The sequence below is a fragment of the Mesoplodon bidens genome (assembly GCF_964165515.1).
Source record: "Mesoplodon bidens genome assembly, chromosome: 2".
NCBI lineage: Eukaryota > Metazoa > Chordata > Mammalia > Artiodactyla > Ziphiidae > Mesoplodon > Mesoplodon bidens.
The window spans coordinates 49,079,766-49,106,605 of NC_138177.1; the positions used below are offsets into that span (position 1 = coordinate 49,079,766).

The 26,840-nt window shown below is 56.6% G+C and overlaps 1 protein-coding gene across 3 annotated transcripts; it reads left to right on the forward strand.

The window, feature by feature from the left end:
- The first annotated feature begins 238 nt into the window (after positions 1-238).
- On the forward strand, positions 239-26,576 carry CDK18 (cyclin dependent kinase 18). 3 transcript variants are annotated; one of them, XM_081254748.1, is made up of 16 exons: positions 239-440; positions 17,304-17,454; positions 17,628-17,767; positions 18,333-18,458; positions 19,297-19,353; positions 20,180-20,294; positions 20,480-20,574; positions 20,821-20,883; positions 21,368-21,491; positions 21,609-21,729; positions 22,707-22,804; positions 23,029-23,134; positions 23,264-23,306; positions 23,946-24,036; positions 24,362-24,439; positions 25,121-26,576. In XM_081254748.1, the coding sequence occupies exons 2-16, from the start codon at positions 17,331-17,333 to the stop codon at positions 25,153-25,155; spliced, it is 1,416 nt and encodes a 471-aa protein (XP_081110874.1). In that variant the 5' UTR covers positions 239-440; positions 17,304-17,330; the 3' UTR covers positions 25,156-26,576. The 3 variants fall into 3 exon arrangements, with proteins under 3 accessions (XP_081110874.1, XP_081110873.1, XP_081110875.1); XM_081254747.1 differs by having other exon boundaries at positions 24,385-24,439; XM_081254749.1 differs by lacking the exons at positions 239-440; positions 17,628-17,767 and having other exon boundaries at positions 17,373-17,454; positions 24,385-24,439.
- Positions 26,577-26,840: the final 264 nt, after the last annotated feature.

A 26,840-nucleotide genomic window follows, 5' to 3' on the forward strand; every position in this document is an offset into this window, starting at 1 on the left:
CGAAACCGGAAGAGGCACTTGGACCCTGGTTCCCAGAGTGGGAGAAAGGGGTGGGCACCCGGGCAGAGGGAGCCCTGGGGATTGGCAGCGGCAGTGGGCAGGGCGGGAGGGACGGGGGAGGAGTCAACTTGTACGTGTGAAAAACTCTGGCGGGGGCCGGGCTCTTCCCTTCCTCTTCCTCCTCCCCCTCCCTCCTCTTACCCACCTTCCTCCACCCCTTCCCTTCCCTTCCCCTCCCCTTCTCCCTCCTCCCTCCTCCTCCTCCTCTTCTAGCTCAGGTTGCAGCTTCTCTGGGGAGCCGCTCACCTTTCCGGAGCTGGGGAAGCCTCCCCGAGCCCGGGCAGGGACCCCAGCAGGGCGCAGGGCACGGCGCCCAGACCCGCCGCACCCCGGCCGTCGCGGGCTGGAGCTGGCGCGCCGCGGACCCCAGGACACGCGCGGTGAGTCCCGCGGGCGGCGCGCTGTGTCCGGCCGGCTGGGCGGGCGGCACGCCGGGGGAGGAAGGGGAGGTCGGAGGAGGGGGTACCGCGGCGCCGGGTGAACGGAGCAAAGGTAAGCGGAGCGGCTCTTAAAGGCGCCGTTCTGCTTTTGCCCTGGGGCGAGAGGTTGGAGGGAAATACCGGAGCGACATGGAGAGGTCCGAGATCACGAGGCGAGTGGACAAGAGTGTTGGGGGGTGGGCGATGCCCTGCAAAGGCCGGTCCCAGGTTCCAGGTGCTTAGGAGGGAGGACTGTTTTGCCTTCTCAGATCCTCCGCCCACCCCCACCCCAACCCCACCACTCCCGGGAGTCTCCACCGGTACTCACTTTGGCCCCCGGGCTCCTAGGAAGCAAAGTTTTCCACCCCATCGGGAACCAGGCGCTTTCTCAGTTCCCTTCCTTCTGGGAAGGGCAAGTGTCAGGAGTCTCCGGTAACGGGAGAATCCGCCAGTGTGGGACCAGATCCCGCCTTGAAGGGCTTTCTGGGCTCCAGTGAACTTTCCAGAGAGGCAGGCTGTGGCTGGGTGGGAGGCCAGGGCCCTGGGGTGAAGGTGGAAGGACAGGACACGTGAAGCCCTGCAGGTTCCAGCGCTGAGGGGTGTGGGGGGGGCTGAGTGGGGGCCTCTGGGGGTTACTGCGCCTCTTCTCTCCCTGCCCACCCGGGAGCCCAAAGGGGCAGTGCCACCTCCCCACCCAGCAGCAGCGGGCAAAGGGTTAATGCAGCGGTGGGAAAGGGTGGGTGGCCTGTTGGGAGATGTGGCTTGAGGATTCTTCTGTCTCTGGGGGAGATGATCAGGAATCAGAAATCTGAGGTCCGCTCTGGCTGGAGGCCTCTGTTCTCTCCTTGTTAGGGGCCGGGGGTTTCTGGAGCTGTCTGCAGGCCTTGTGGTGGGAGTCCGGTTGTTGAGACAGTGACTGATCTTCAGTGCTTGGGGTCAACGCCCTGCTAAGCACCAGCGACCTCTTTCTGATTCTCTCTGAACCCCTTCCCGCAAGCAAGGGTGGGAGAGTTGGGGCTGTGAGGAGTGGGGGTCAGCTTCCCAGAACCTCAGCCTCACCCCCAGCCCAGCCCTCAGCAGTTCCCCAACTGTGTCCTGGGCCCTGTGACTCACTGACACCACTAGCCTGCCTCTCCTGTGTCAGCGCCCTGTGAGATTCGACATGTTCGTGTGGCGTTTTCCACTGGGCATGGGCACACAACACATTCCTGGACACTGGCCTGAGGGAGTAGAATCCTCGAGGACGAGGATGCCTGGAATGTCTGGCTGACAGACATGTCCTCAGAGATCCCCTGCCTTTCCTCTGCCTTGGGCAGGGGGCTGGGACCACCTTGGCTCAACGCTGGCTCCTGGGTTTGGGTCTGCATCTTGAAGGTGCTCTGGAGAGGGGGTCACCTTGCCACAGCACAGCTACTGTCTCGGTTTACCCTGCCCCAGTCAACCTCCTGTGCAGCTGATGAGCCTGTGAGGCTGACCTCCCACCAGCCCTGTAACCTCATTGCCCACTGGGACTCTCCCCGCTGGCTGCCCACGCCCCACCAGGAGCCTCCATTCTTCCCAAACTTGCTGGGGTTTCCAGAGCCAGAGTAGACTTCAGTAAGTTGCATCCGATTTCTGAATGCCTCAGTGGCGACCATTTTTTGATTTTATGTTTGACTGGGCGTTTATTATTGATTGGGTGCCAAGTAGTGTGTCACACAGCTGTATGAAGTAGGTATTATTATCTTCATTTTATGGTGAGGAAACAAAGACTCTGAGATACCAACCTTCCCCAAATCCACAAAGGTGGGATCCAGCCCACTTCATCTGACATCAAGCCCCCTGGCTCTTAGTTCCTGCCCCATCAAGGGAGATGCCAGCCTACTCTGGAGTTGTCTGGTTCTATAGCAGTCCTTGGAGAAGGAAGGATGGGGCTGGTGCTGTGAGTAAGGAGGCTCCCCCTTGTCCTGTGCCAGGCAGAACCAAGCTTCTCCATGGATCGCAGGAGAGAGGGTACCTGGTCTGAGGAACAAGTAGGTTTTTGGTCTACGATCTCGTGGGACTGATCGAGCTGCCTGCCTTGGAAGCCTCCCCATCGGGCCTTGAGGAGATGAAGCTGCCTTTACGGCTGCATTTGTTTTCTCGACAGACCCAGACTGTCCTCTGCCAAGTTGGCCTTCCTGTGCCCACGCAAACAAGCCCCATACTACAGGGCAGAGCCTCGCTTGGCTTCTCCCAGCTCCTACTCCAGCTATGCCTCTACTTTCTGGGGTCACCCTGTTTTGGATTTTTGTCCAGCATCTCCATCCATCCCTCAGTGGATTTCTTCTTTCCTTCCCTGAGTTTGAGGCCTAAAGGAGAGGGCCAGCCCAGCTCCTGCAAGTATCAATACCAGCTGTGTGACTTCTCTCTCCCCAGCAAACTCTTGAGCTTCTCCCAGCCTCAGTTTCCTCATCTGTGAAATGGGGATCATAATAAGGAGGTTTGTTGCATGAATTAAATGAAGTAATGCATTGGCACACGGCAAATGCTAAATAACCGGTAGCTGTATTTGTTATTTGGAAGGGAATTCCTAGTTATCGCACTGTGCCTGGCTTTCAGTAGAGACTGGAGGCAGGCTTTCCTAATCCCATCAGGCCAGGCCCTTGGAGAGTATCTTTCCTGTTCCTCCAGGTTGGGGAGGAGGGCTCTGTGTAAGAGAATGGCACGTGGGGTGGGATACCAATTGGATGAGAACCTGCCAGGAGGGGACCAGGAATCTGTGCTGTGGGACTGTACCTTCCCCTCTATCCCAGTTTCTAGGATGAGTGAGGTAGGCACTGGGACCTGGAAACCCAGCAGCTCCCTTCTCTGAGGGCCTCTGGCAGGGCCTCCTTTCCCTGGGGTAAGAAGACCCTCCCCCAGTACTTAATTAATTGCAGTCCCTGTTCTGCTCTGTTGTCCGGGAGGGAGTGGCTGGCCTGGATCCAGACTCACCTGATTAGCTTCACCCTGTTGGGTGTGAGTCACATTCCTCTTCCCCCGTCCACCCTGGACCCTTCGCCCTCCTGGCATTAGCTGCTGAGTAGGCATTTTCCCATCTCCAGGGGGTGGGAGCAAACCAAGATCTTGTCCTGGTCCCCACAGCGCATGTGTGCGCACACACGGAACCCAGCTCTGAGGCTGGACTCCTGGCAGCTCAGGCAGAGGGTCTGGGACCCAGAATCATGACAGAGCCAGTGGCTGGGTCTGGCAGGAGCTGGCCAGTGGCGCAGCAGCAGATCAGGAAGAGGGAAGGCTGTAGGCACATCTCAGCCAGACCTCCTGTCTGAAGGAGAGCACATCTGCTCCTGAAATCTCCCCGGTTCTGTCTGCAGAGGAGGAGCAATGAGGAGGCGGGTGTGAGAATTGCCTTTGAACTGAAAAGGGTCTTGAGGCTTCCTGACAGCATGAATTACCCTGGTGAGGCAGGACACGCTGGTCTTGGAGACATTGGCCCGAACTTTTTTTGTTTTGTTTTGTTTTTGCCGTACGCGGGCCTCTCACTGTTGCGGCCTCTCCCATTGCGGAGCACAGGCTCCGGACAAGCAGGCTCAGCGGCCGTGGCTCACGGGCCCAGCCGCTCCGCGGCATGTGGGATCTTCCCAGACCGGGGCACCCGTGTCCCCTGCATCGGCAGGCGGACTCTCAACCACTGCGCCACCAGGGAAGCCCTGGCCCGAACTTTTGAAGGGACAGTGGTGAGACCCTCTTTGTTGGAACTCTGGATAATGGTTTCACCCTGTGCTCCCACCCCACCCTTCCAACATTAAATAAAGTCTTCCCTGGAAATAGAGGGGTCAGTGTAGACAGCATGACCCGACAATGGCCAGCTGGTGCATTCATCATTTTTGTGTGTGGAATGTGTGTCTCCTGCTCACCGTGGGTGGGGGCAGCGTATGGACTCCAGGGTCAGTGCAAATCCTGCCGCTGTCGCTCAGTAAGTGGTTGCCTTAGGTGAAGGAACTTGCTCACCCAAGTTTCAGTTTCCTCATTTAGAAAATGGAGAGAGTAATAGTATTACCTCATGTGGTTGTGAGAATTCCAATGAGATAATGTCCAGAATATTCCTTGAATTTTGCCCTGCCTGGTGTCATTATCGAGGGTGGTGGCAGACGGAGTTAGTGGCCACATTTGACAGTTCTCAGGACCCTGGCCCCTCCTTGATCCCTGTAGAAACCAGGGCTCTGGCCCCCAGTTGGGCAGGAAACTCTGTTCTTAAAGCATTTCTACCCTCCCTTACCCTGAGCGCCCTCTCCATTTTATCACTATTGTGGGAAGCTCTGGCAAAGCTCCAGAATGATTTTTGTCCTCACACCTTTTTTCCCTAAAGGAGCCTCCCCTTTCCTGCCTTTGGGGATCCCCTCAGGAACTGGGGCTCCTTCTCTCCTCTGGCCCTAGCCACCCAGCGAAGGAGATTCTTGCTGGGTGACCAGGCCCAGGAGGGGACGTGGCTGTCCTTCCCCACATCCTGGCAGAATCCAGTGCCTGGAAGCAGGTAGGCGGTAGGTCCTGCACCGAAGGGCATCACACTCATGACATCAGCGGTGCTGGGTCTCTAGACCCCCTCTGCCAGCAGGGCATAGGCTGAGGCCAGGAAAGGGGGCCCTGAGCCCCTCCCTGTTCCTGGCACGGAGCCCAGCTGGCAGCACTCCTTGCCACGACTAGGCTGGGTGCCACATTCTGGGCTGACGCCAGACCTGCCTGGCTCCTTCCCTGTGCAAGGCAGCCCTCCAGTGGGCTGCTGATTTCCCTGATAATGGTGCCCGGTGCGGGGAATGCCGTCTCCGGCCAGGTCCTTGCCATCCCTTCCAACCCTGGGGGAGCAGAAAGGGCATAGAACTCAAAGTCACAAGCCCTCAGTTCTAGTCTCGCCTCTGCCCCATCAACCCAGTGGCCGTGGGCAGCTCGCTCCCCTTTCTGAGTCTTCCGTTCTTCACCCGAAAAACGAGGACGCCGACTAGGAGATTTCTAGAGCTCCGTCCAGGACGGCTGGTTTGTGGTTCCAGATTTTGCCAATCCTGCTGGCAAGGTGAGCCGTGCTCGGAGACCCCAGGAGGGTCTCTGCCTCTGATCCCCCAAACTCTGCAGCACAGGGCCTTCCCCCAGCTGAGGCCAGGGCAGCTGGTCCTTGCCACAGCTTCAGTGGACGAGAAAGGCCTGGAAGACCTCCTCCTTGTCAGATAAGAGGAAAATAAGTACTTCCCAAAGGAGTGGGTGCCGGATTCAAACGCCATCCAGGCACTGATGCCCAAGGGCAAGGCTTGGCGAACCATGGCTCTTGGCCAAATCCAGCCTATATTACTCTGACCCGTGAGCTAAGAATGATTTTTATAGTTTTAAGTAGTTGGAAGAAATTCAAAAGTTGAAAGTAATATTTTGTGACACTTGAAAATTACATAGGGCTTCCCTGGTGGCGCAGTGGTTGAGAATCTGCCTGCTAATGCAGGGGACACGGGTTCGAGCCCCGCTCTGGGAGGATCCCACATGCTGCGGAGCAACTGGGCCCGTGAGCCACGACTACTGAGCCTGCGCGTCTGGAGCCTGTGCTCCGCAACAAGAGGCCGCGATAGTGAGAGGCCCGCGCACCGCGATGAAGAGTGGCCCCCGCTTGCCACAACTAGAGAAAGCCCTCACACAGAAATGAAGACGCAACACAGCAAAAATAAATAAATTAATTAATAAAAACTCCTACCCCCAACATCTTAAAAAAAAAAAAATTACATAAAATGTGAATTTTCGTGTCCACAGTGAAGGTTTACTGGAACACAGCCACACATTCATTTACATCTTGTCTGTGGGTCCTTTATGGGGATAGAGCTGTATAATGGCAGAGACCATATGGCCACAAAGCCTAAAATACTGACAGTCTGGCCTTTTACTGAAAAGTTTGCCGACCCTGATCAAGAAAACCATAGTTCTCCCAAGGTTTGCACTAAATAGTTCTGGAATCTACCTAAAAATACTTTTTTTCATTTAAAAAGAAGCATTACTTCTTCTTTTTTTTTTTTTTTTTTTTGCGGTACGCGGGCCTCTCACTGCTGTGGCCTCTCCCGTTGTGGAGCGCAGGCCCCGGACACGCAGGCTCAGTAGCCATGACTCACGGGCCCAGCCGCTCCGTGGCATGTGGGATCTTCCCAGACCAGGGCACGAATCTGTGTCCCCTGCATCGGCAGGCGGACTCCCAACCACTGCACCACCAGGGAAGCCCGTTACTTCTTCTTCTAACATTAGCAGTGAATGTTCATTATGGAAATATTAGAAGATGCAAATAAGCAAAAAGAAGGTATTAAAATCATCCATAATTCTTCCACCCCGTTATATAACTACTGTTAGCATTTTAACTTAGATCCTTCTGAAATATATATATATGTGTGTGGGGGGATATGTATATACACACACACAGATATATTTATAACCTTCTGGATTATATACAGTGTATTTACATATATTTATATAGTGTACATGTATGACACATGTATATCTGGCACACATACAGCTTTAACAAGTTGTACACAAATGCCCTTTTCATTTAAATACACATCTCAAACTATTTGCTGTCTCGGGGATTGTCCTAGGCCTAGTGGGGTAATTCTAGGATCTCAGACCCTAGGGGAAGATCTAAACCGAAATGCCCTGCAGGCAGTTGGGCCTGTGTGTGTGAGGCTCAGGGGCTTGGTGGGGCCACAGTTGTGGATCTGGGAGTCATCAGCACATGGGTGGTGGTTTCCACCGCAGGAGAGCATGAGGTCACCAGGATGAGTGTAGATGGGGGGGAACAAAGGGCCAAAGAGGGAACTCTCAGGATCGCCGACATTCAGGGACAGGTAGAGAAAGTAAGTCCACCAGACAAGGGAGGGAGAAAGAAGCAGGAGAACCAGAAGGCTGGGGGAGGGGAAGACAAGCCAAGAGCCTGGGACAGTGCCTGGTGCTGAGTGGGTATTTGTGAAGTGAGAGAGGGTCTAGGAGAAACCAGCGCCACCCCTGAGCTCTGGGTGGTGGGTGCTGCTGATGGGACGTTTAAAGGACAGTTGAACAATGGCGGGATGTTCAGAGGCATCCCAGAGGGGGCCTTGGAGACAGAGAGGAGCAGGGAGGTGGTCCAGGCCGAGGCGGCCACCTGGGCCCAGCCTGGTGAGAGGGAGGCCATGCTGAGTGTGAGGAAGCCAGCTTGCCCTAAAGGATGGAGAATGTTGGCCAGGGTCCTTCAGAATGTGGGCCTGGCATTGTTGGGCCAAACTGGTGACGGTGGAGGCCTGGGAGTGGAGTATAAATAGAAATGTGGTCTGGAGGTGCTGGGAAACCCTCCCCTCCTGCCCTCCCTGCTCATGAGACTGAGCAGTCCCCCGGGATGCCAGAGCTGGAAGGCCCCTGCTGTTCCGTTGCTAAAGTTGGGCATGGGGAGAAAACCAAAGAGACGTTAACAAAGATCCCATGATAGGTTCTTCAGTCTGGACAAGGGAAGGCTGAAGGAGAGGTGACCTGGATGCTCTTTATTTCTCCTCCTACTGATTGTATAGAGGATGGTGGGCATCAGCATCTGTCCTTAAGCAAACAGAGAGGAAACGGTTGTGAGCTATTTCCATTGGGATTTAGGAAGGAAGACCTAAGAAGAGGTTCCAGACTCTGGAATTTTAAAAACACTGGGTAGTAGGTGAGGGACCTTCCTTGAGGGTCTTTAATGGATGCTGCTAAGAGGAGTGGAAAAGGGTCTTCTCTGTCTGGGAGATGAGGCAGGCCTAGTCTGGAAGCAGACATGCGAGACAGAGATCTTGCCTACGCTGGCTCCTTGCTCCAGCCTCTGGTCTGGGATGTTTTGCGTGGCCAGGACCAGAGCGGACAGAAGGGCACCTTGTCCCATCTTATCACTTAGAAATCCAGAGCCTCCGCAAAGATTACAGGCCAGCCTTAGCTGGGTCTCCAGAAAAGGCTAAAAAGAAAATACCAGAAGATGATATACGTGGCTTCATTCCTTGAGCCTCAGGCAGCCAAAAAGAGCAGAGTATCAGCAGGGCTGATGTGGGGCTCACACCAATGGGGAGTGGTCAGGAGGGGTCATCTGTAGGGGTTGAGGCCAAGGTCTGAGCCTGGGTAGTGCACCTGACCTGTGAGGCCCTGTAAATCTGCCCCTAGGGGATGGGAGCCCATGAGGAGGGCCCCAAGGCCTGCCAAGCCCCTCTCCACAAGCCCTGGAGGCCCCAACTCGGTGCATGTTCAGTGGGTACCTCTCTTTAGGATCATTTCCATCCCCTGTCCATCCCTCACTGTGCTGTGGCACCTGCCAACCCTGAGGCCTCCCCAGACCTCACTGGGGGAGTCGCTGGTGGGCAGGAAGCTGCCCCCTCTGCCCCAGCCCACGCTCCCCCCACCACCATGGGGAAGAGTTGGCTAGAGAAGGAGGGCTAGGTTACAGATGAGGCTTGGAGTCCAGTGGGCAACTGACAGTCTCCTGGCAGCCCTCTTACCTCCAAACAGCTCCCAGAACCAGGAATTTTCAGCTTTCATAGATTGGCTCACTGATCATTTGAGGGTTTGCTTGGTGCCAGGCCCCATGTCAGGCACATGGGGGTGTAATGATGAGTCAGACCCAGTTTTTGCCCTTAACAAGCCCGCAGGCAAACTAGGGAAACAGACAAGCAAGCAGTTACAGTACAGGGAGTCAAGGGTGCTTACTTGGGGACATCCAGAATGCCATGGGAGCACAGATGAGGGGCCCCCACCTGGCTGGGCCAGCAGGGTTTTAGGCTAGAGAGGACATGAGGGGCATCGTAGAAGGCATCCAGGAAGAGGTCATGCCTGACTTGAGCCTTGAAGATGGGAACACTTTGCTGGCTTTCCCCTTGTCCCTGGCCCACAGGTGTCTGGGGTCCAGTTCCCACTGAGAGCCAGGAGAACCGAGGAGGAAAGATGTCCCAGAGAGTCCAGAGCTGGTTGACGGACCCCCGGGCTTGCTCTAGTGTGCCCAGAAAGAGGGCAGGGCCAGGCCATCCCCGTGGGCTCAAGTCCCACCTGCTAAGAGTAGGGCTGGCCTGACAAGGAGAAGGTAAACGTAGAAACAGGTCTCTGGCCTGCCTGAGAGTGGAAGGGTCTGCACACAGACAGACAGTGTTCTGGGGGTTCAAGGTGCCAAAAGGTCTTTGTCTTCAATGGCCCTAATGTTTCAATGTCTATAGAGGAAAGAGGCTTGAACGAGTCGTTATGGTGCACTGGCTATGGTCTAGTTCAGCCGTGAGTTCATTCATTCCACAAACACAGGCTGAGCACCTGGTAGGTTCCTTCCACCGTGAGGCGCTGGGGAAGCAGAGCTGCCTGAGACCACGCTCTTGCCATGAAGACATCACCATCTAGTTACGAATGTGCACAGGCTGCTCTGGAAGCATCTGATTTTACCTTGAGGGAGGAGGGGTGGCCACGTGCGGCTTCCCAGGGGAAGCAACACTTGAGTTGAGTTTGGCAGCGGTTTTACCTAGGGAAAAATGAGAAAGGGTATCCCAGGCCAAGTGAAGTTTCATGTGGGCCGTGAGTGTGGTTTACCCTGAGAACGCCAAGTACATTTCATAAAGCTGGACCCCCCCAGGGAGGGGTGAGAGCTGAGACAAGGAGGAGACAGGGGTCAAAACACAGGAGGCCTAGTCTTCTGGCCACTGGAGTTTGGACTTTTTCCTGAGGGTGGTGTTAATATTGAAGGATTTAAAATAGGGAAGTGACATCATCAGAAAGCAACTGAGAAAGTTAGGTCTCGCAGCCAGTGGCAATTGGATAGGAGGTTAGGCATTATCCCCATTTGGCAGAAAAGGAAACTGAGGCATGGGTGTCTTCCCAGGTCATAGTGCTAGTAGGTGGGAGAGCTGGGACTTCTTCCATGACTCCAAACTACAGAGGATTTCGGAGAGCAGGGCTGGGCAGCACGTGGCCCTCACTGCGGGACTTTTGCATCAGGTAGGACGCCGTGGAGGCTAGTGGTGCATGTGTCCAGGGCAGGGGCCACCCTGAGCCCCAGACGCTTCGCCTCCTGACCGGCTTCTTGCAGGTTAGTCCTGCTTGCTCCTGGAAGGCCTTCCCCGCCTGCTTCCTGCATTCCAACAGGGGCTGTGAGAATCTTCTCTGAGCTCTGTCCCTGTGTCCAGAGCATCTGTTCGCTGGTAGAATGACCACAGGCCTATCTGTCCCCTTGATTCTGACCACTCAGAAGGCCCCAGGCTGACAGCCTCTCTCATCCAGGCGAGAGCTCGCGGAATGAGGTGAGTGATGAGGGCTCCAGGGCTTCTGCTTCTGCTTCTGCCACTGCCTCTCAGCTCCAGCCAGTCTCCTGAGGTTTGTCGCAAACTAGGGAAACTAAAGCCTCAAGCTGTGCAAGGCAGCGTCCGCTAGAGGATGAAGGAAGAGATGGTATCTGCTGGCTCCCTGCAGGCACAGTTCTACTGGAAGGAGGGAGTGTCTCTGAAGTCTCAATTCATGACGTCTGCAGACTTGGTCAGCTGTGGCTTCTAGTTGTTTTGAAACCTGCCCAAAGGCCCAGAGTGACTGAGTGGCCAAGGTGGGGGTAGGAAATGGGCAGCAGAGAACGTCGTAAGGATCCTAGCTGGTGGTCAGCCTTTGGGACCAAGGGTCAGGCCCCCTGGGCTTCCGAAAGTGGGCAGTTGGAAGTTACATCCTTCCTCCCCTGTCCCTGAACTCAGAGACTGAGTGCTAAAAGAAAAGAAAACAAAGCAAAAAGAGGGACTTGGAAAAGTATCTAACGTGTGCCTGGAATGCAGTAGGTGCTCCATGTGCTGGTGAAACAGCCAGCCAGGCCTGCTGTATGTGACCAGCACTAGGCACAGGAATCAAGCACGCCTGGTGAGGGAGGCACCAGGAAAGTCCTCACTGTGATCCCGTGGATGATGTACTTGCATGGAGTGTGCCCATCAGATGGGCACCCTGTGGTCCTAGGGGGTCTGGGAAGCTTCTGAAGACCCAGGACCTGAACTGCATGCTGTGTTGGGGAGTGGGCAGAGCAGAGCCCGAGAGGAACCAGTGGGGGCAGGTCTTGAAGGACCTTGGGTTGCAGGCTTTATTGTGAATGGGACTTTATTCAGGAGGGAGGCAAAGGGGCTTCTCATAAGGGTTCTCTGAGGAATCTCAGAGCCTGGCTCCCTGGAGGTTAGGAAGTGAAGCTGACCTCCTCCCTCTGCACCAGTCTGCAGCCAAACTTCTGTGAGAGGGAGGCTGTGGCCCAGCTTCCCTGGATGCTCTGTCAATCTCCTTTTCTGCCTCCATGGTCTCCCGGTCTGGGTCGCCCAGGTGTCCCAGCCTAGAGGCAGGTGTTAGTTCTGGGGCCTGGCAGAGGTCGTCCAGGGGGTGGGGAGCGGCAGGCCACCTCTGCACTACCTGGATGATGGGCCCGTGGGCCGGCCTGGCCTGCCCCGTGGATAAGAGCAGTCAGCTAGGAGGCGCAGGTCCCCTGCCCGGCGTGGCCCTCCCGAGTTGCGTCAATAATTGGGTGGGGGCTTCCCTGGTGGCGCAGTGGCTGAGAGTCCGCCTGCCAATGCAGGGGACACGGGTTCGTGCCCCGGTCCGGGAAGATCCCACATGCCGCAGAGCGGCTGGGCCCATGAGCCATGGCCGCTGAGCCTGCACGTCCAGAGCCTATGCTCCGCAACGGGAGAGGCCACAACAGTGAGAGGCCCGCGTACCACACACACAAAAAAAACCCCACAAACAAACAAAAAAACAAATAATTGGGGGGACCCCTCCTGCCTGGCCTTTCCCTCTCCATCTGGTGGCTCAGGCCTGCCAATTGCCAACCATGTTCTCTGTTCCCTGGTCCTCTTCCATCCCAAGGCTTCAAAGTGCCTTATGGGCTATAAGAACGTCTGTGAGGGATGTGTTTGATGAGCTTTATATGGGCCTCTTTTCTGGTACATTTTTACATCTGTGCAGGAAGTTGAGAGAAAAAGAAAAGGAGAAAAGAGAGCTAACATTTTCTGGGTGTCTTCCTTGTGTCAGCTCACTCAGCATCCCCACTCAGACATCCACTGGACATGAAACACATGCCTAAAACCGCACCCAGACCTCCAGTCCCAGCATCCCCCATCCCCACTATGGCCACCCATCCTTCCAGTTGCTCAGGCCAAGCCCTTCAGAGTCCTGCTTGACTCCTTTCTCACACCCCACATACAATCTGTCCGCAAATCCCTCTGGCTCCACTTTCAAAGTATACCCAGAATCCAGCCACTTCTCCCCACCTCCACTGCTCTACGCTTCCCCCAGCCATCACCTCCTGACCGACCTCCCTGCTGCAGCCAGAGGGAGCCAATTAAAACCTAAATGGGATCAAATCACTCATCCCCGAAAACCCTCCCAAATCCCGAGGGGCCCCAACATGATCAGCTCTCTTCTCCAGCCACACTGCTGTTCCCAGACCGTACCAAACTCACTTCTGCCTCAGGACCTTTGCACCTACTGTTCCCTTGCTGACCTGCTTCCCCCAGATTCTGTATGACTAGCTCCCTCCCCGGTGCCTACTCAGAATTCTTCCCAGAAGATGTCACCTTCTCAGGGAAGACTTCCTGACCACCCTATTTAAAACTGCAACATCCCACCTCTCACACCCCATCCCTCTTCCCTGTTTTATTTTTCTCTGTTGCTCTTGTCACCATCTAACATGCCGTATATTTTATTTACTTATTTTCTTTGTTGCCTCTCCCCACCCCCTTTAGAGTGTCAGGATTAATGAGGGCAGGATTAATGTCTGTTTTGTTCACAAGTGGATTCTCAGGGTCAACAACAGTGCCTGACACATAGTAGGTGTTCAATAAATAATTGTTGAATGAAAGACTAGAGCCAAAGCTACGAGCGATGGTGTCACTGAATTGCCGTCATCAGCCTGCTAGTGGTGGCATGGGATTGGAAGCTGGGGTTGTCTGACTTTAATTCCGGGTGGCGGTGGAGGAGACCTGGAAGGTAGAAAACCACACTTACAGCCTAGGCCGCAGGGAGGGGCAGGGTGGGGGAGTTCCAGTTAGGAGAAGAAAGGAGCAATGTGGTCACTGAGTCTGTGTACTTGGCAACAGCCAGGAAATTGCTGCATGATTTTGAGCAAGTCAGTTCCCCTCTGGGAGCCGCGTTGTCCTCCACGGGCGAGCCAGGGAGGATTAGAAAGGTGGCTCTGTGAGTGCCCGTTCCTGCTAACACTCCAGGAGTCCAGCCCTTTCTCGTGGGGCACACGGTGGCCTCTGGGCAAGTGTCAGTTTCCTGTCGGCCTGGCTTCTCCTTCCTCCTGAGCTACCTGCTTCTCTGGCACCAGCAGGAAGTGCTGGGCTGGCTGGTGTGTCCCCAGGAGGAGGTGATGGGAGGTAGGCCGAGAACTCTATGGATTCACCTGGGCAGGAGGGAAGGCCTGGTTGGGGGTCTGCCTGCCCACCCCTGCAGCTCCTGAGGGGGACTTCTCCTTCAGCATCCCCCCACCCCACCCGGCCAGGCCAGCGTCCTTGGACGCCCGTCTCCCTCTTCCCCTGGCACCAGTTGCACGGGGACAGCCCCAGATGGCTCCCTGGCCCTGGGGACAAAGGCCACACTGTGCCCAGCCCTGGGCTGGCTTCAGGCTGGGTCACACTGAGCCTTTCTGTCCCCAGATGGGGGTGAGGGGCAGACGGCACGAAGGTAACAGGCCTTTTTCCTGTCGCCCTTCCCCCGCTGACCCTCAAATCTGAGGAACTGACTCTCCCAAGAAAGAAGTCACAGAGGCATCTTGTGTCCTGAGGTAGAGGGAACAACAGACTATTCACTGCCCAGCCTGCCCTGTCACATCCAGACCCTGCTGGGTTCAAGGCCCCAATTGTCCCCGTCCGAGGGCAGCGTCCCCTCTCTGCGTGGTCACCACCCCTGCTGCCTGCTCCCCTGCCACCATCAGGAAGTCCATCCCTACATCTGACCACCATCGCTCCCGCCACAGTGACAGCCACTTCCTCTCCGTCTCTTCTCAGGCCGGGTGCAGAGCAGATGGTTCCCATCGTCCGCATTGCTTGGTCCCCCATTCCTGCTCAAGTGAGCCGTCCCCAGTTTCACCGTCCACATGCTTCCTGGTCCCACTTGTGTCTCCTTGCTGCTAACAGGGAGGGCAGGTGCAGTTCAGGCTGCTTCTCCTTTGTCTTGTAGAGACTGGGGGCCTCCCTCCCAGAAGGCTTTTGACGAGCTCCCCTCTCCCTCCCCTACAGACAAATGCAAGGGCGTGAGATATATGGCAGCTACTGGTGGATTCCTGAGCCACAAACCCTATGTGCCATCCCATAAATCCCAGACTGTAGGATGGCTTTATGGGGAGGCCTGTTTTTAAAAGAGGGCGTGACTGGCCCCTCTTGGCAGAGCCCAGACCTCAGGGAGCCAAGTGCCCAGTCGCCGCCCCCCCCCAGGATGAGCATGACTGAGCTTGGGGCATCGGTTTGTGCAGGGCAGACATCTTCTCCCTTCTGGTGCGTCTTCTCCTCCACTCAGCATTCCTCCACCTTCCTGTGCCTCCGCAGCTTCGAGGATTCCTCATCTCAGCACATGAGTGCAATATGGAAACCTGGGCAGATTACCATCCCTTACCTAGACCTCAGATGCTTCCCAACCATGGCTCTAGTGTTCAGATCATTGGGCGTGGGTTTTTTTCATTTGTTTGTTTGGTTTTGGCCACCCCATGCAACTTGTGGGATGGGGGATGACTTTTAAAAATGCATTGTCCCAGGCACCATCCTCAGAGCCTCAGTTCCAGAATCTGAGGGCGAAGCCCGGGAATCTGAATGTTTCCCAATACTCCCTGCTGAGGCTGATGTTCGGCCAACTTGTAAACAGTTGATCTGTACAATGGGGACATCTCCACTCTCCTGTCGTGTGGGAAATATGAGTCAGCAGGCAGGGCATGTCGAGGTCCTCTTGTCACTGGAGCCTACACGCTGCCACCATCATGAAGCCCCCCTTATGCCCCCCCATCCCCGGCTGGCTGCACACAAGAGTGAGGTGGGTGGCAGCCTCTGGGAGCTTCCTGTCCATGAGAATCCCGCAGACGACAGGCCCGGACATTGCACAGAGCCAGGAGGGGTGGCTGAGGTTGGCTGGCAGGAATGAGCTTGGAGATGGAGAAGTAAGAAAGTTCCAGGCTGGTGGGCTTTGCAAGGAAGCTGGAAGAAGAAGAGCTTTCAGCTGCCTTCTCATCAAAGGAGGCCTCACAGCCCCCAAGTTCCTTGAGAAGAGGGACCAGGCTTTACTCACCACTAACCCCAGCGCCTAGTGTAAGGCTTGGCACTTCATTTGTTGAGCCGAACTGAGTGAGACTTCATGGCCCACTGACAGAGATAGGCTCGGCTGGCAGTGCAGACCCAACGCCTGTGCTCTGAGAGGTGCCAGCCTGAGGAAGGAGTGCCTGGCCATACCCAGTCTCTGGGCTCAGAGGAGCTGGAGGGCCACAGCTTAGCTGCATTTGGGGGCAGCCAGGGAAAGGACCCTTTCCAGGCTGGCTGAGTACAGAAGGATGTGATCCATAAGCAAAGTAAACATGCTACTGACCCATAATCCCTTAAACCAGGATTCAGGAGGGGCCTGGTTGCCTTGGCAACTGGTTACTGGCCAGTGACAGTGCTGAGAGCATCCTCTGGAAATGGGCTATGCTTGGTGCATGGGTAAAAGCTGGGAGAGGGTGCAGGGTGGCCCCCTCCCATCACAGGGCTAGCCCTGATGGCTTCATGGCAGGTGTGGGTGGAGGCCCTTGAGAGGCCTCTTGATCCCAGCCCCACTGTAGCTGAGGGAGAAGAAAGCAGAATAGAAATGAGGGGGTGGCCACACTGGGAGCTTATGAAACCATGGAGGGGAGGGGAGGGGAAGGGGGGAAAGGGAAGGGAAGGCGTGACAGCCCCACTCTGAGTTTTCAGGGCAGAACAGAGAAGGAAAGGTCTATGGGAAGAAGCGGTTGCACAAGTCTCATTGGGAGGCCAGCGGGTGTCCCCTCACTCAGGGGGCAAGAGGGCTGAGGAGCCGCAGGGAGGGAACCTCTTCTCGCTGGGGAAGGGGCCCTGGGGTGAGCAGAGCAGCCCACCCCTCTCCTTCCTCATGTTCTCTGCAGTAGACACCCTGCCTGCTGGGGTTCTGGTGCAGAAGGGGCCAGCAGTGCTCAGCCTCCCCTCCCTGGGGGCCGTTTCCGGTAAATTTCTATCTTTCCCTTGAGACATTCAACTGCTCCTGACCTCCCATATTTCAGCAGGAGGCATGGGGCTGGGCCAGCTCAGATGTACACATCCTCTCCCTTGTCCCTTTCCTCTCTTTCCCTGTCTCCTGGGGACCCAGGACAAGCCAGAGAGGGACTCCCAGGTGTCAATATTAGGATGAAATGGGGTTTGGACCAGACTGCGTTACAAGGGTGTAGGCTAAGCTATGTTCAGCTTATGGGCATCACTCAGTAAGGCTTACTGGCTGTTGACATATTCAGCCTCTTCCATGCAAGTTGGTAAAGAGCTGCTGGCCCTAGGGCCACTCGGTTCTGGTGTCTTCCCTGCCACCCCTGGCCTCTTTCCAGAACTCTCTAGACCTCCAGCAGCTAAAAGGTTACCATCTGGCCCTGGGGAGGCCTTCAGGGTCCTATTGGCACATCAAGCTGCTATTATGAGCAGTACTTTGCTGTGCTTCTTAATGTTCCCTGTGAATATCTCCCCACGGACAGGGAATCCTGGGGGGATGAGATTCCCAAGGAGGAAGAGAGTTAGGAGGATGCAACCCTGGCCCCTGAGTGTGGGGCGACAGAGCTTGATGGGAAGCTGGTGTCGACCGGACCCATTGCCGTGTTCTCACCCACTCTTCTCACTTCTATCCCAGGACCCTGCGGCCTGCCGCCTGCTGATCATGAACAAAATGAAGAACTTTAAGCGCCGCTTCTCCCTGTCAGTGCCACGCACCGAGACCATCGAGGAGTCCTTGGTTGAGTTCACAGAGCAGTTCAACCAGCTCCACAGCCGGCACAATGAGGGTGAGGGGTCTGGGGCCCTTCCCCCGGCATCCCCCCGCCCCTCCCCACCCTCCCTGACACAGCGCGGCTGGCCTTGGGGTTGGCCTTGGTCGGGGAAGGGCAGAGTGAAGTCTCCTCCCCACCCCCACGCCGGGGCAGAGGCAGGGAGGGTGGCTGATGCCTCTCCCTCTCAGGCCTGCAGCTCCATCCTCTGGGCAGAGACCCCCAGCCAGAGTCCAGCACCTTCTCCCCCTCAGACAGAGGGGAGGACCCCGGGCAGCTGTCCCCTGGCATGCAGTACCGGCGGCAGAACCAGCGCCGCTTCTCCATGGAGGTGAGGGGCTCCAGGCTCTACGACACATCCACAGATGTATGCCCAGGAAGGTGGTTGCCTTGGAGCCAGACTTCATGGGTTCAAATCCCGGCTCTGCCGTTGATTAGCTCTGTGACCTTGAGCAGGCTACGCAACCTCTGTGTACCACAGTCTCCTTGTGTTAAAATGGTCATCGAGAAGATTAAATGAGAATATATGCCACGTGCTCAGAACATTCCTGGTACCTAGCAAGGGCGAGACAATTTGACTATTGGTCTTATGACCCATATACATGTGCCCAAGTGTATGAAAAATATGCTTACAGAATCACAGTGTCTGCAGGAATCTCATTCTACAGATGGTGACTCTGAGGTCCAGAGAGGGGAAGGGACCTCCTAAGGTCACACAGCAATCCCTGGATGTTCATGTATGTCTCAGCACATCTTTGAAGCCTCACAGCCCATGGTTCAGTCCTGCTGGGGTTGTTCACAGGGAAAGCCAGGCCCAGGGCCAGAGGCGAGGGTCCCACAGCCCTAGCTACCCTGGAGCAAACACTGGCGCCCCTGTCTCATCCTGGCCACTGCAGGACATCAGTAAGAGGCTCTCTCTGCCCATGGACATCCGTCTGCCCCAGGAATTCCTCCAGAAGCTGCAGCTGGAGAGCCCAGACCTGCCCAAACCGCTCACCCGAATGTCCCGCCGTGCCTCCCTGGTGAGTCCCAAGAGGGTCAGAGGTCGCCTGGGTGGAACACCCTCTCCCCTGCAAGACATCAGTCCTGGTTTTGCCTGTCCCAGCTGAGGCCTACAGCAGTTTCCAGGGAGGTTTCTGGGCCTCTGGCGCCACCTGCCGGCTGAGAGGATTCCCATAGCTGGTCCTCTTGGTCCACCTCCCTTCCCTAGTTGAGTCCCACCAGCGCTGGAGCTGAGCTCCAAGCCCCCTCTGGGTTCCAGAGTCTTCACTGGGGTGAGGTCAATAAACCAGCTGGCCCGTGTTTCCAAGTCTTGGCTGCCTATCAGATTTCCCTGGGAGCATCTTACAAAACACAGATTCTGGTCCCCAGTCCAGATACGTACAGAAATCAAACTCTGGGTGGTGGGGCCCAGGAATCCGTATGGTTAAGGGTTGGGTTGTTAAGGGTTGAGCTGGAGCAAGTGTGCTGATGAGAGAGGCTATAGCGAGGTGGGTTCTGAACTGGACCCCCAAGGTACAGTGGAGAAAAAGGCACAGTTCCTGCCCTTGAGGGGCTTCTGAGCAGGATGGAGACAGACAGGTGATAAAGGCCTGTGGCAATCCCAGGACTACAACCCTGGGCTCTGCACCCACCACTGCCACGGGAGAAAGAAACTCACACTTCCAAGGCCTCCCTCCTTTATCACAGGGACAGGGAGAAGTGGAGAGGGAGGATTTGGGGCTGCCTTCACCCTGCTAGCCTCAGACCCCCTGGGGGTCTCATTCCCTTTCCACCTGGAGGCTGGGGGTGAGGAGGTGTACCCTATGTGGGACTGCTGGGACCTTCAAGCTCACAGGACCCTATGTCTCTCCCTCTCAGTCAGATATCGGCTTTGGGAAACTGGAAACATACGTGAAACTGGACAAACTGGGGGAGGTAAGAGGCTGGGTTGGGTTTTCTCCATGCCGCCAGGCAGGATGGCTAGGAGGAGGAACAGGGTCTTCCCCAGCCTTCCCCAGTCTGCGGTCACACTACCCCTGTCCCACAGATCTCGCCATGCAGTCTGGCCCAGCCTTTGGCAGGTGTTAAGGTGGGCCCAGGTCCTGGAGGAGGGCATGAGGATGGAGTGGCTGATGGGCTCTGGGGCAGAATCCAGTCTTTTTTTTCCTGCAAATATTTCTTGTCGGGGATCAAATCCCAACTCCTCTGTTTACCAGCTCTGTGGCCTGGTATGAGCTCTGTGACCTCCCTCTGCGCCTTGGTTTCTTCCTCTGTCAAATGGAGATCCTAAGTGCTCTACCTCATAGGGTGTTGTGAGGACTGAGTAGGTCACTGTAAGCTTTTGTGCTGTGTAATTATTAGCTATTTCCGTAAACACTGTGCTGGGCTTTGTGTTCCAGGCTGGGGGTGGGCAGTGGTTTACAGAGAGGAGGAGGATGTGGCCCTTTCCTTCCAGGAACCCGGAGGAGACCTACACATAAACATCAACAGAACATAAGGAAGAACAAAACTGGTGTTATAATAGAGGGACACCTTGCCTGCTGGGGGCTTACAGGAAAGACAGTTCCTTCTGACCGGGAAGGAGTTAGGGACAGCTTCACAGAGAAGTGGGCTTTGGAAGAAACAGAATTTCAGTGAAGGGCGGGTAGGGAAGGGTGGTCCTGCCAAAGTCACGGCCCAAGCAGAGGCACAAAGAGGAGGACGTTGGACAGAGGAGAGCGGGGCCTGAATGTGGCTGGGCTGCTGGGGTTCTTGTTCCCAGGGAACCTATGCCACAGTCTTCAAAGGGCGCAGCAAACTGACAGAGAACCTCGTGGCCCTGAAGGAGATCCGGCTGGAACATGAAGAAGGCGCGCCCTGCACTGCCATCCGAGAGGGTACAGCATCCTAGGGTCCTGTAGTCTTGGGGCTTCTGGGAGGAGGGGTTCCTGGCCTGAACCCTGATGGCAGCCTGGGGGCCGAGTCATTGCTGGAATGGGGACTCCTGAGGCTGGTCCCAGGAGAAGAGGGTATGAGGGGCATATGGGGCCTAAGGGACCCAGGCAGGCCTGTCTCCCCATAGTGTCTTTACTGAGGAACCTGAAACATGCCAATATTGTGACCCTGCATGACCTCATCCACACGGAGCGCTCCCTCACTCTGGTGTTTGAGTACCTGGTGAGTTGGGGTAGGGGTGGGAGGGGTGGAGAGGGTGGGAGGGGTGGAGAGGGTGGGGGTGGCCCAGGCCTTGTTCTGGAATCAGGTTCTCAGATGCTCCCATGCAGGAATGGCCCAAGGGCCCAGGCTTAGGGGCAGCTCAGAGCCAGGGACCTGTCCCATTCCTCGGCTTGGGCCCTGCCCAGGGAAGGGCGCCTGGCCAGGCGTCAGGTCAGGGCGAGGGCTGAGCCACGCACTGTGTTCCAGGACAGTGACCTGAAGCAGTATCTGGACCACTGTGGAAACCTCATGAGCATGCACAACGTCAAGGTAAGAGCCTCCGTGTCATGGACCCCACCCCCCACCCCCGCTCTAACGCAGAGCGTCAGGTTCCCTCTCTGTCAAATGGGAGCATGAGTTACCTGCCAGGATGAAGAGAGGCTTCGGGGAAATTCAGAGGGATGAATGACCTCTTCTGTGTGCATACGTCCCCACACAGGCAGGCTTCCTGGCCCAGTGTGGCGCCTCTCAGCTCCCCGACTGGGGTACTCTCTCCTCCCCCACCCTCCTGCCTCCTCTGCACACCTGGTGCCCCGCCCTCTGGATGGGATTCCCTGGGGTGGGTGGGGCCCAGGATGTGGCTTCCATGTGGGCAGGAGAACCAGGTAGCTCTCCAAGTACCTCACCTCCACCCAGTCTTGTCCCCATCCCCGTCCCAGCCACGGGGAAGAGGCGCAGGGTTCCTCCCTTCCTCTCTCCCCTCCATGGGACATGCTCCCACCTTGCACTGCTTCCTTTCTTTTCCCTCCCCCAGATTTTCATGTTCCAGCTGCTCCGGGGCCTCGCCTACTGCCACCGCCGCAAGATCCTGCACCGGGACCTGAAACCCCAGAATCTGCTCATCAACGAGAGAGGGGAGCTGAAGCTGGCCGACTTCGGTGAGGGCCAGAGCCCACGGGGCTGGGGCGGGGTAGTGGAGGAATCTGACACAGTCTCCTCAGGATGTGGGCACTGTCGTGGTGGGGGGGGCGGTTCAGTGACGGGTCTGTCCCTAGGACTGGCCCGGGCCAAGTCAGTGCCCACGAAGACCTACTCTAATGAGGTGGTGACCCTGTGGTACAGGCCCCCCGACGTGCTGCTGGGGTCCACGGAGTACTCCACCCCCATCGATATGTGGTAAGCAAGCGCTGTGGGACTGGGCGGGGGGTTGGGGGCGTGGGGAAGGGGCTTCCGCACCTGCGACTGCTTTTGCTGCCCCAAGGGCCTCTTCGAAGGACTGTCTAACCTCTTTTGAATAAAAGCCATGTGGCATCCTGCTGAACTGGATGTTAAAGAATTGAGGGCTTCCCTGGTGGTCCAGTGGTTAAGACTCTGTGCTTCCAATGCAGGGGATGCGGGTTCAGTCCCTGGTCGGCAAACTAAGACCCCACATGCTACATTGCGTGGCCAAAAAATAAAGAGAAGCAAGTTTAGGGGGGGAAAAAAAAAAAGATGCATTAAAAAAAAATAGAATTAAGTCAGAGCTACATTGGTGTTTCCCTGGCTCTAAATAGACTCTCCTAGGCTGTGCTTCTGAAATATTCACCCAGGGGTACATAGGGGGTTACCAGAGGGCACAGGAGGGCCCCCACAGTAAATGTGATGAATCTTACCCAAGCATCAGTTCTACTGAAAAATTTAGAAGGGATACTTTTTTTCTTAAAATTAACGCACATATGATTCAGTGTAGAAGGAAAAGATTGCCGAACTTTAAAGGTAAAACACAGTTTTCTGATGAATTGCTGCTGTGCCCTACACCAGGGGTTTCCTTGGAGAGTGGATTTGTGGACTTCTCTCTTCCAGAGGGGCACATGATGGAAAGTTTGAGACAACACTGCTTGAAGAGCTGCTTCATGGGTGCTGGCTATGTAGACCCAAATCCTCCAGAGTGAAAGGGGAGAGATCAAAGCGTCCTAGAGCCCTGAGAAGTCCCCAGAGGGAGGCTGTAGTGGGTGGCTGTGCTGTGCTAGGAGCCTCTGCAGCTCTGGGCCACCCACCCCGGTGCCATGACCCATTTGAGTCACCGTGGCAGGGCATCGTGGTGGAGCAGCGCTAGGAAGCGCGGGTGCAAGGAGGTCCAGCCTAACGCCGCCCCTGCCCATTGCTCCCTGCAGGGGCGTGGGCTGCATCCATTACGAGATGGCCACAGGGAGGCCCCTCTTCCCCGGCTCCACGGTCAAGGAGGAGCTGCACCTCATCTTCCGACTCCTCGGTCAGTGTCCTGCCGCTCCCTCCCTCTCACCACTAGGGGGCGCCGGAATTCTGTCCAGCCCGGGCGCATATCCGGGCTGGGAAGAGCAGCTCCCACCGGATCTCTACAGGGCGGGGCCCCCGGTGGACTCAGTCATTCTATGACCCCACCTCCTACCTTGCACCCATCCAAGTCGCCCTCGGCCCTGGCCTCTCACCCCTCGCCACCCCTTCTCATCTCCCCAGGGACCCCCACGGAAGAGACGTGGCCTGGTGTGATGGCCCTGTCCGAGTTCCGAGCGTACAACTTCCCCCGATACCTGCCTCAGCCTCTCATCAGTCATGCTCCCAGGTAGCCCTTCCTCCCCACTCCTCCTCTCTGCCTGTGGGCCTGGCTGTCCCTCCCGGAGGTGGCTGTGAGCCCCACCCGTCCCACCCCACCCCCATAGACCAGAACTGTGCCAGCTCCTTCCTCCCGCAGGTTGGACACTGATGGCATCAACCTCCTGACCGGCCTCCTCCTGGTGAGTGTGCTCCCAAGCCGACCAGGGCCAGGCAGTCAGAGAGCTGAAACCCCAAGATCCCAGCCCAGCCCTCCGTCCCACCTGCGTGCTGGCGTACCCCACGTACCCTCCACCCACCAGGCCCGAGGGGAGTGCTGGCTTCCACAGACTTCAGAGTGGGTGCACTCCCAACTCAAACCCCAATTCAGACCCTAGCTGTGTAGCTGTGAGCAAGTTACAGAGCTTTTCTGTGACTCAGTTTCCTCAACTGCAAAGTAGAATGAATCATTCACATTTTGTAAGATGGTCTTGAGGATAAATTGAGGTTAGAATGGTGCCTGTCTTGAATAAGCACACGAGAAAGGGTAGCTGTTAGCATTACATGTTAATATTACTATTAAAGTTGTGATCTTAGATGCTTCAGCATCTGTATTTCCATCCCAAGAGGAGGTCATTCTCTGAAAGCCCCATTTCTAGTTTTCTCCTGGTGGCTGGAGACCTGAGACCCTGAGTTCTGAGACTGCCTTGGCTTGAGCGGGCAGCTGACCCCAGGGGCTTCTCAGGTTAGACTCTGGCCCTTGCCTTCTTGGTCATATAACTTAGCATGGGAATAGCATTGCCCAGAGGGGTCCCTGCAGTCCCCCACCCTCTGCTTTTCAGTACGAATCCAAGAATCGCGTGTCAGCAGAGGCGGCCCTGAGGCACCCCTACTTCCGGTCTCTGGGGGAGCGTGTGCACCAGCTCGAAGACAGTGAGTGTGTAGGGGAGGTTGGGGGAAGGGGGCAGGGCCACCCCAGAACCAGAGAAAGGGAGCAGCTGGTGTGAGTGGAGGAGCCGGAATGAAGAGGCCAGAGGCCCTGGGTCTAGCTGAGCAGCCTGGCTGCCGCTCCTTGGGTTTTCGTTTGCAATGAGGGGAGGAAACCCTGTGGATCCAAGGTGCTTCCTGAAAGGCCAGTTAGGTGCTCCTGGGCCAGTCCTAACTAAGGGGGCGCTCGATGGGTGTGGGGGCCTCAGGCTCCAGGAGCAGGGCCAGCTCCACTCAGCTCTCTCCTGGCCTTTTCCCTCTCTCACCCCAGCTGCTTCCATCTTCTCCCTGAAGGAGATCCAGCTCCAGAAGGACCCAGGCTACCGGGGCCTGGCCTTTCAGCAGCCAGGTAGGGGCTCGTGCCTCCCCCACCTCCTCCTCTTATTAGAGGAGGCCAGGGCAGGCGGCTCCACCCTCTTGAGGAACAGAGATAGGGCCCAGCAGCCCCTCCTGCTGTGGGAATCAGCGTGGCCTCCCTGACATTGGCCTGTCTTCCGGGGGCCCGTGGGGAGCAGGGAAGGGGCTGGTTTCCCTATCTCCTTGCCAGGCTTCCTCCTCCTGCGTTTCCCTCCTCAACCCCCACCCTAGACAGAACACTGCATCTGACAGTAGCCCTGATGAAGGTGCACACTTTTCCTGGTTCATTCTCTCTGCAAATTCTGAGCTCTCTGGCCTCCATCCTGGGAGAACTATACTTTGTTTCTAGACTAGCTGATGGCCTCAGACATGATAAGTGCTTTCCATGCAGTATCTCATTTAATCCTAAAATACCCCTTGAAATTGGTACTATTAGTTAATGCTCCCCATTTCACAGACAATGAGACTGAGGCTCTGGGAGGCTAAGGTGCAATTTCACATAGCTAGTAAGTAGCAGAGATGGGATTTGAACCCAGGGCTGACCAGCTCCCAAGCACATGCTCTTGCTGGCTCTATCAGAGTAGCTCTGGAGGACGCCCATCCCTCCTGACGTCAGGTGACCTTCGGCCCAGCCTTCTCCCTGCAGTCCCACATCTTTCCTTCCATTCTCCAGGGCGAGGGAAGAGCCGGCGGCAGAGCATCTTCTGAGCTATGCCCACCCTGCTGTGGCCCAAGGGACGAGAGGTCACACTGAGCACAATTGCGGCAGGATGGGGCCCATGTGGCCTCGGAGGACTGAGGAGTGAGGGCTAACGGCTGGTCCAGAAGACCTCTCGGCAGCCCTGCTGGCCATGGCTGTTTCCTCTCCCTTCTTCCCACATGCCTCCCCAGTGGCCTTGGCCTGGACACCAACCCCTCCATCACCTTCCCTGGGGCTGGGCATGAGCTGCTTGCCTGGGAGGAGGTGAGGGGACAGGGAGAGATCTCAGACACTTTCCCACCCTAAAGTGCTCAGACACCAGCATGGAACCCACATGGACAGAAGAATCTAGAGGCCGGGCAGAGCGCTATGCCTTGAACATGGGCACCACCATGCCTCCCCACCCAGGGTACCTGCCTGCCTCACCAGGTTGGTCGAGTCCCTTTCAGGCCCCTTGGGGCCCACACGTCTTCCCCCTTTTTCCCCCCGAGAGCAGGAAGCCACATGGCACCTTGTCTGGGACCCTGGAATCCTGGGTGCCAACGTGTGTGCCAAAGCCCACCCCCACCTGAGGGGCGGGTGTCCCCAGAGCAACAGAGGGAGTTGTAGCCCCACCCCCTCTTCTCATCATCCCCCACTTGTTCCCATTCCCCAATCCTTGCCAGAGGCCCCGTATGCTGCTGGACGCCCAGTTGAGTCCAGTGGTGGCCTGGTCCCACCGGCTGCACTCCTGCCAGCTCAGCCGGGCCCGCCCGTCTCCCCAGTCTGAATGGGATTGCCTTAAATTGGCAGATGGTAGAGCACGCACTGCCCTTGGAGCTCTTACCCAAGCTGCTACCTGTCCACCCTTTCCCGAGAGTGGTTCCTGCTTATCATTCCTGAGTGCTGGTAAGCCGGCCCTGGGCCAGGGTCCCGAGGACGGTACCCAGATATGCAGGGTCACCCTGACACTGGTGCCAGCTCCCTGGGGCTGGCACAGCCTCCCTCGTCCCCTCCGTCCCAGCCCCCGTGGCTCTGTCCTTGCTCCACCCTATCTGGGCGCCAGCCTCCCCATGCCCCTGGCCTCCCCAGAGGAGGATCAGCACCACAGTCTGAGGTACAGGAAGGTGGGACAGGACGGGATAGACTTTGATCCCGAGCCCCAGGCCCCAGGGGACTGGGAGTGTTAGGGCCGTGGCCCCAGCAAGAAGGCCCGCCCCCCACCCCTATGGAGCACAGCTATTCTATTCCCAAAGTCTCCTCAACACTTGGCTGAATCTTGGATGGCGAGGCCAAGGGGAGGCCAGGTCCCCTGCGCACGCCTCTCAGCCTGAGGAGCAGCCCTGGAGGGTCGTGGCTTCCTCACAAGTCCCTCCACTCCTCCCCCACTGTACTGTGAATGTCCTGTGACTCAGCGCAAAGACAGATAATATATTTAATTCATGTTGTACAGAAAGGAGTGAGCAGTCTCATGCTGAAAAGCTGATTTTGACAGATTGATGCCAAAGATGGAGGACAGAAGGCCCTCTCCGGGCCTTCTGAGTGCAGGTGGGGCTTGCTTGTATGTGTACATAAGGTGGAGAGAGAGTTTGGTGTGTGTGTGTCCCTGACCCCACCCTGGGCTATGGGCATGGTGCCCTGCACCCTCCCTGCTGTATTCCGGATGCTGCTGCATTCAGAGCTGGAAGTCAGCTCTGGGTGACCTGGGGTGGGA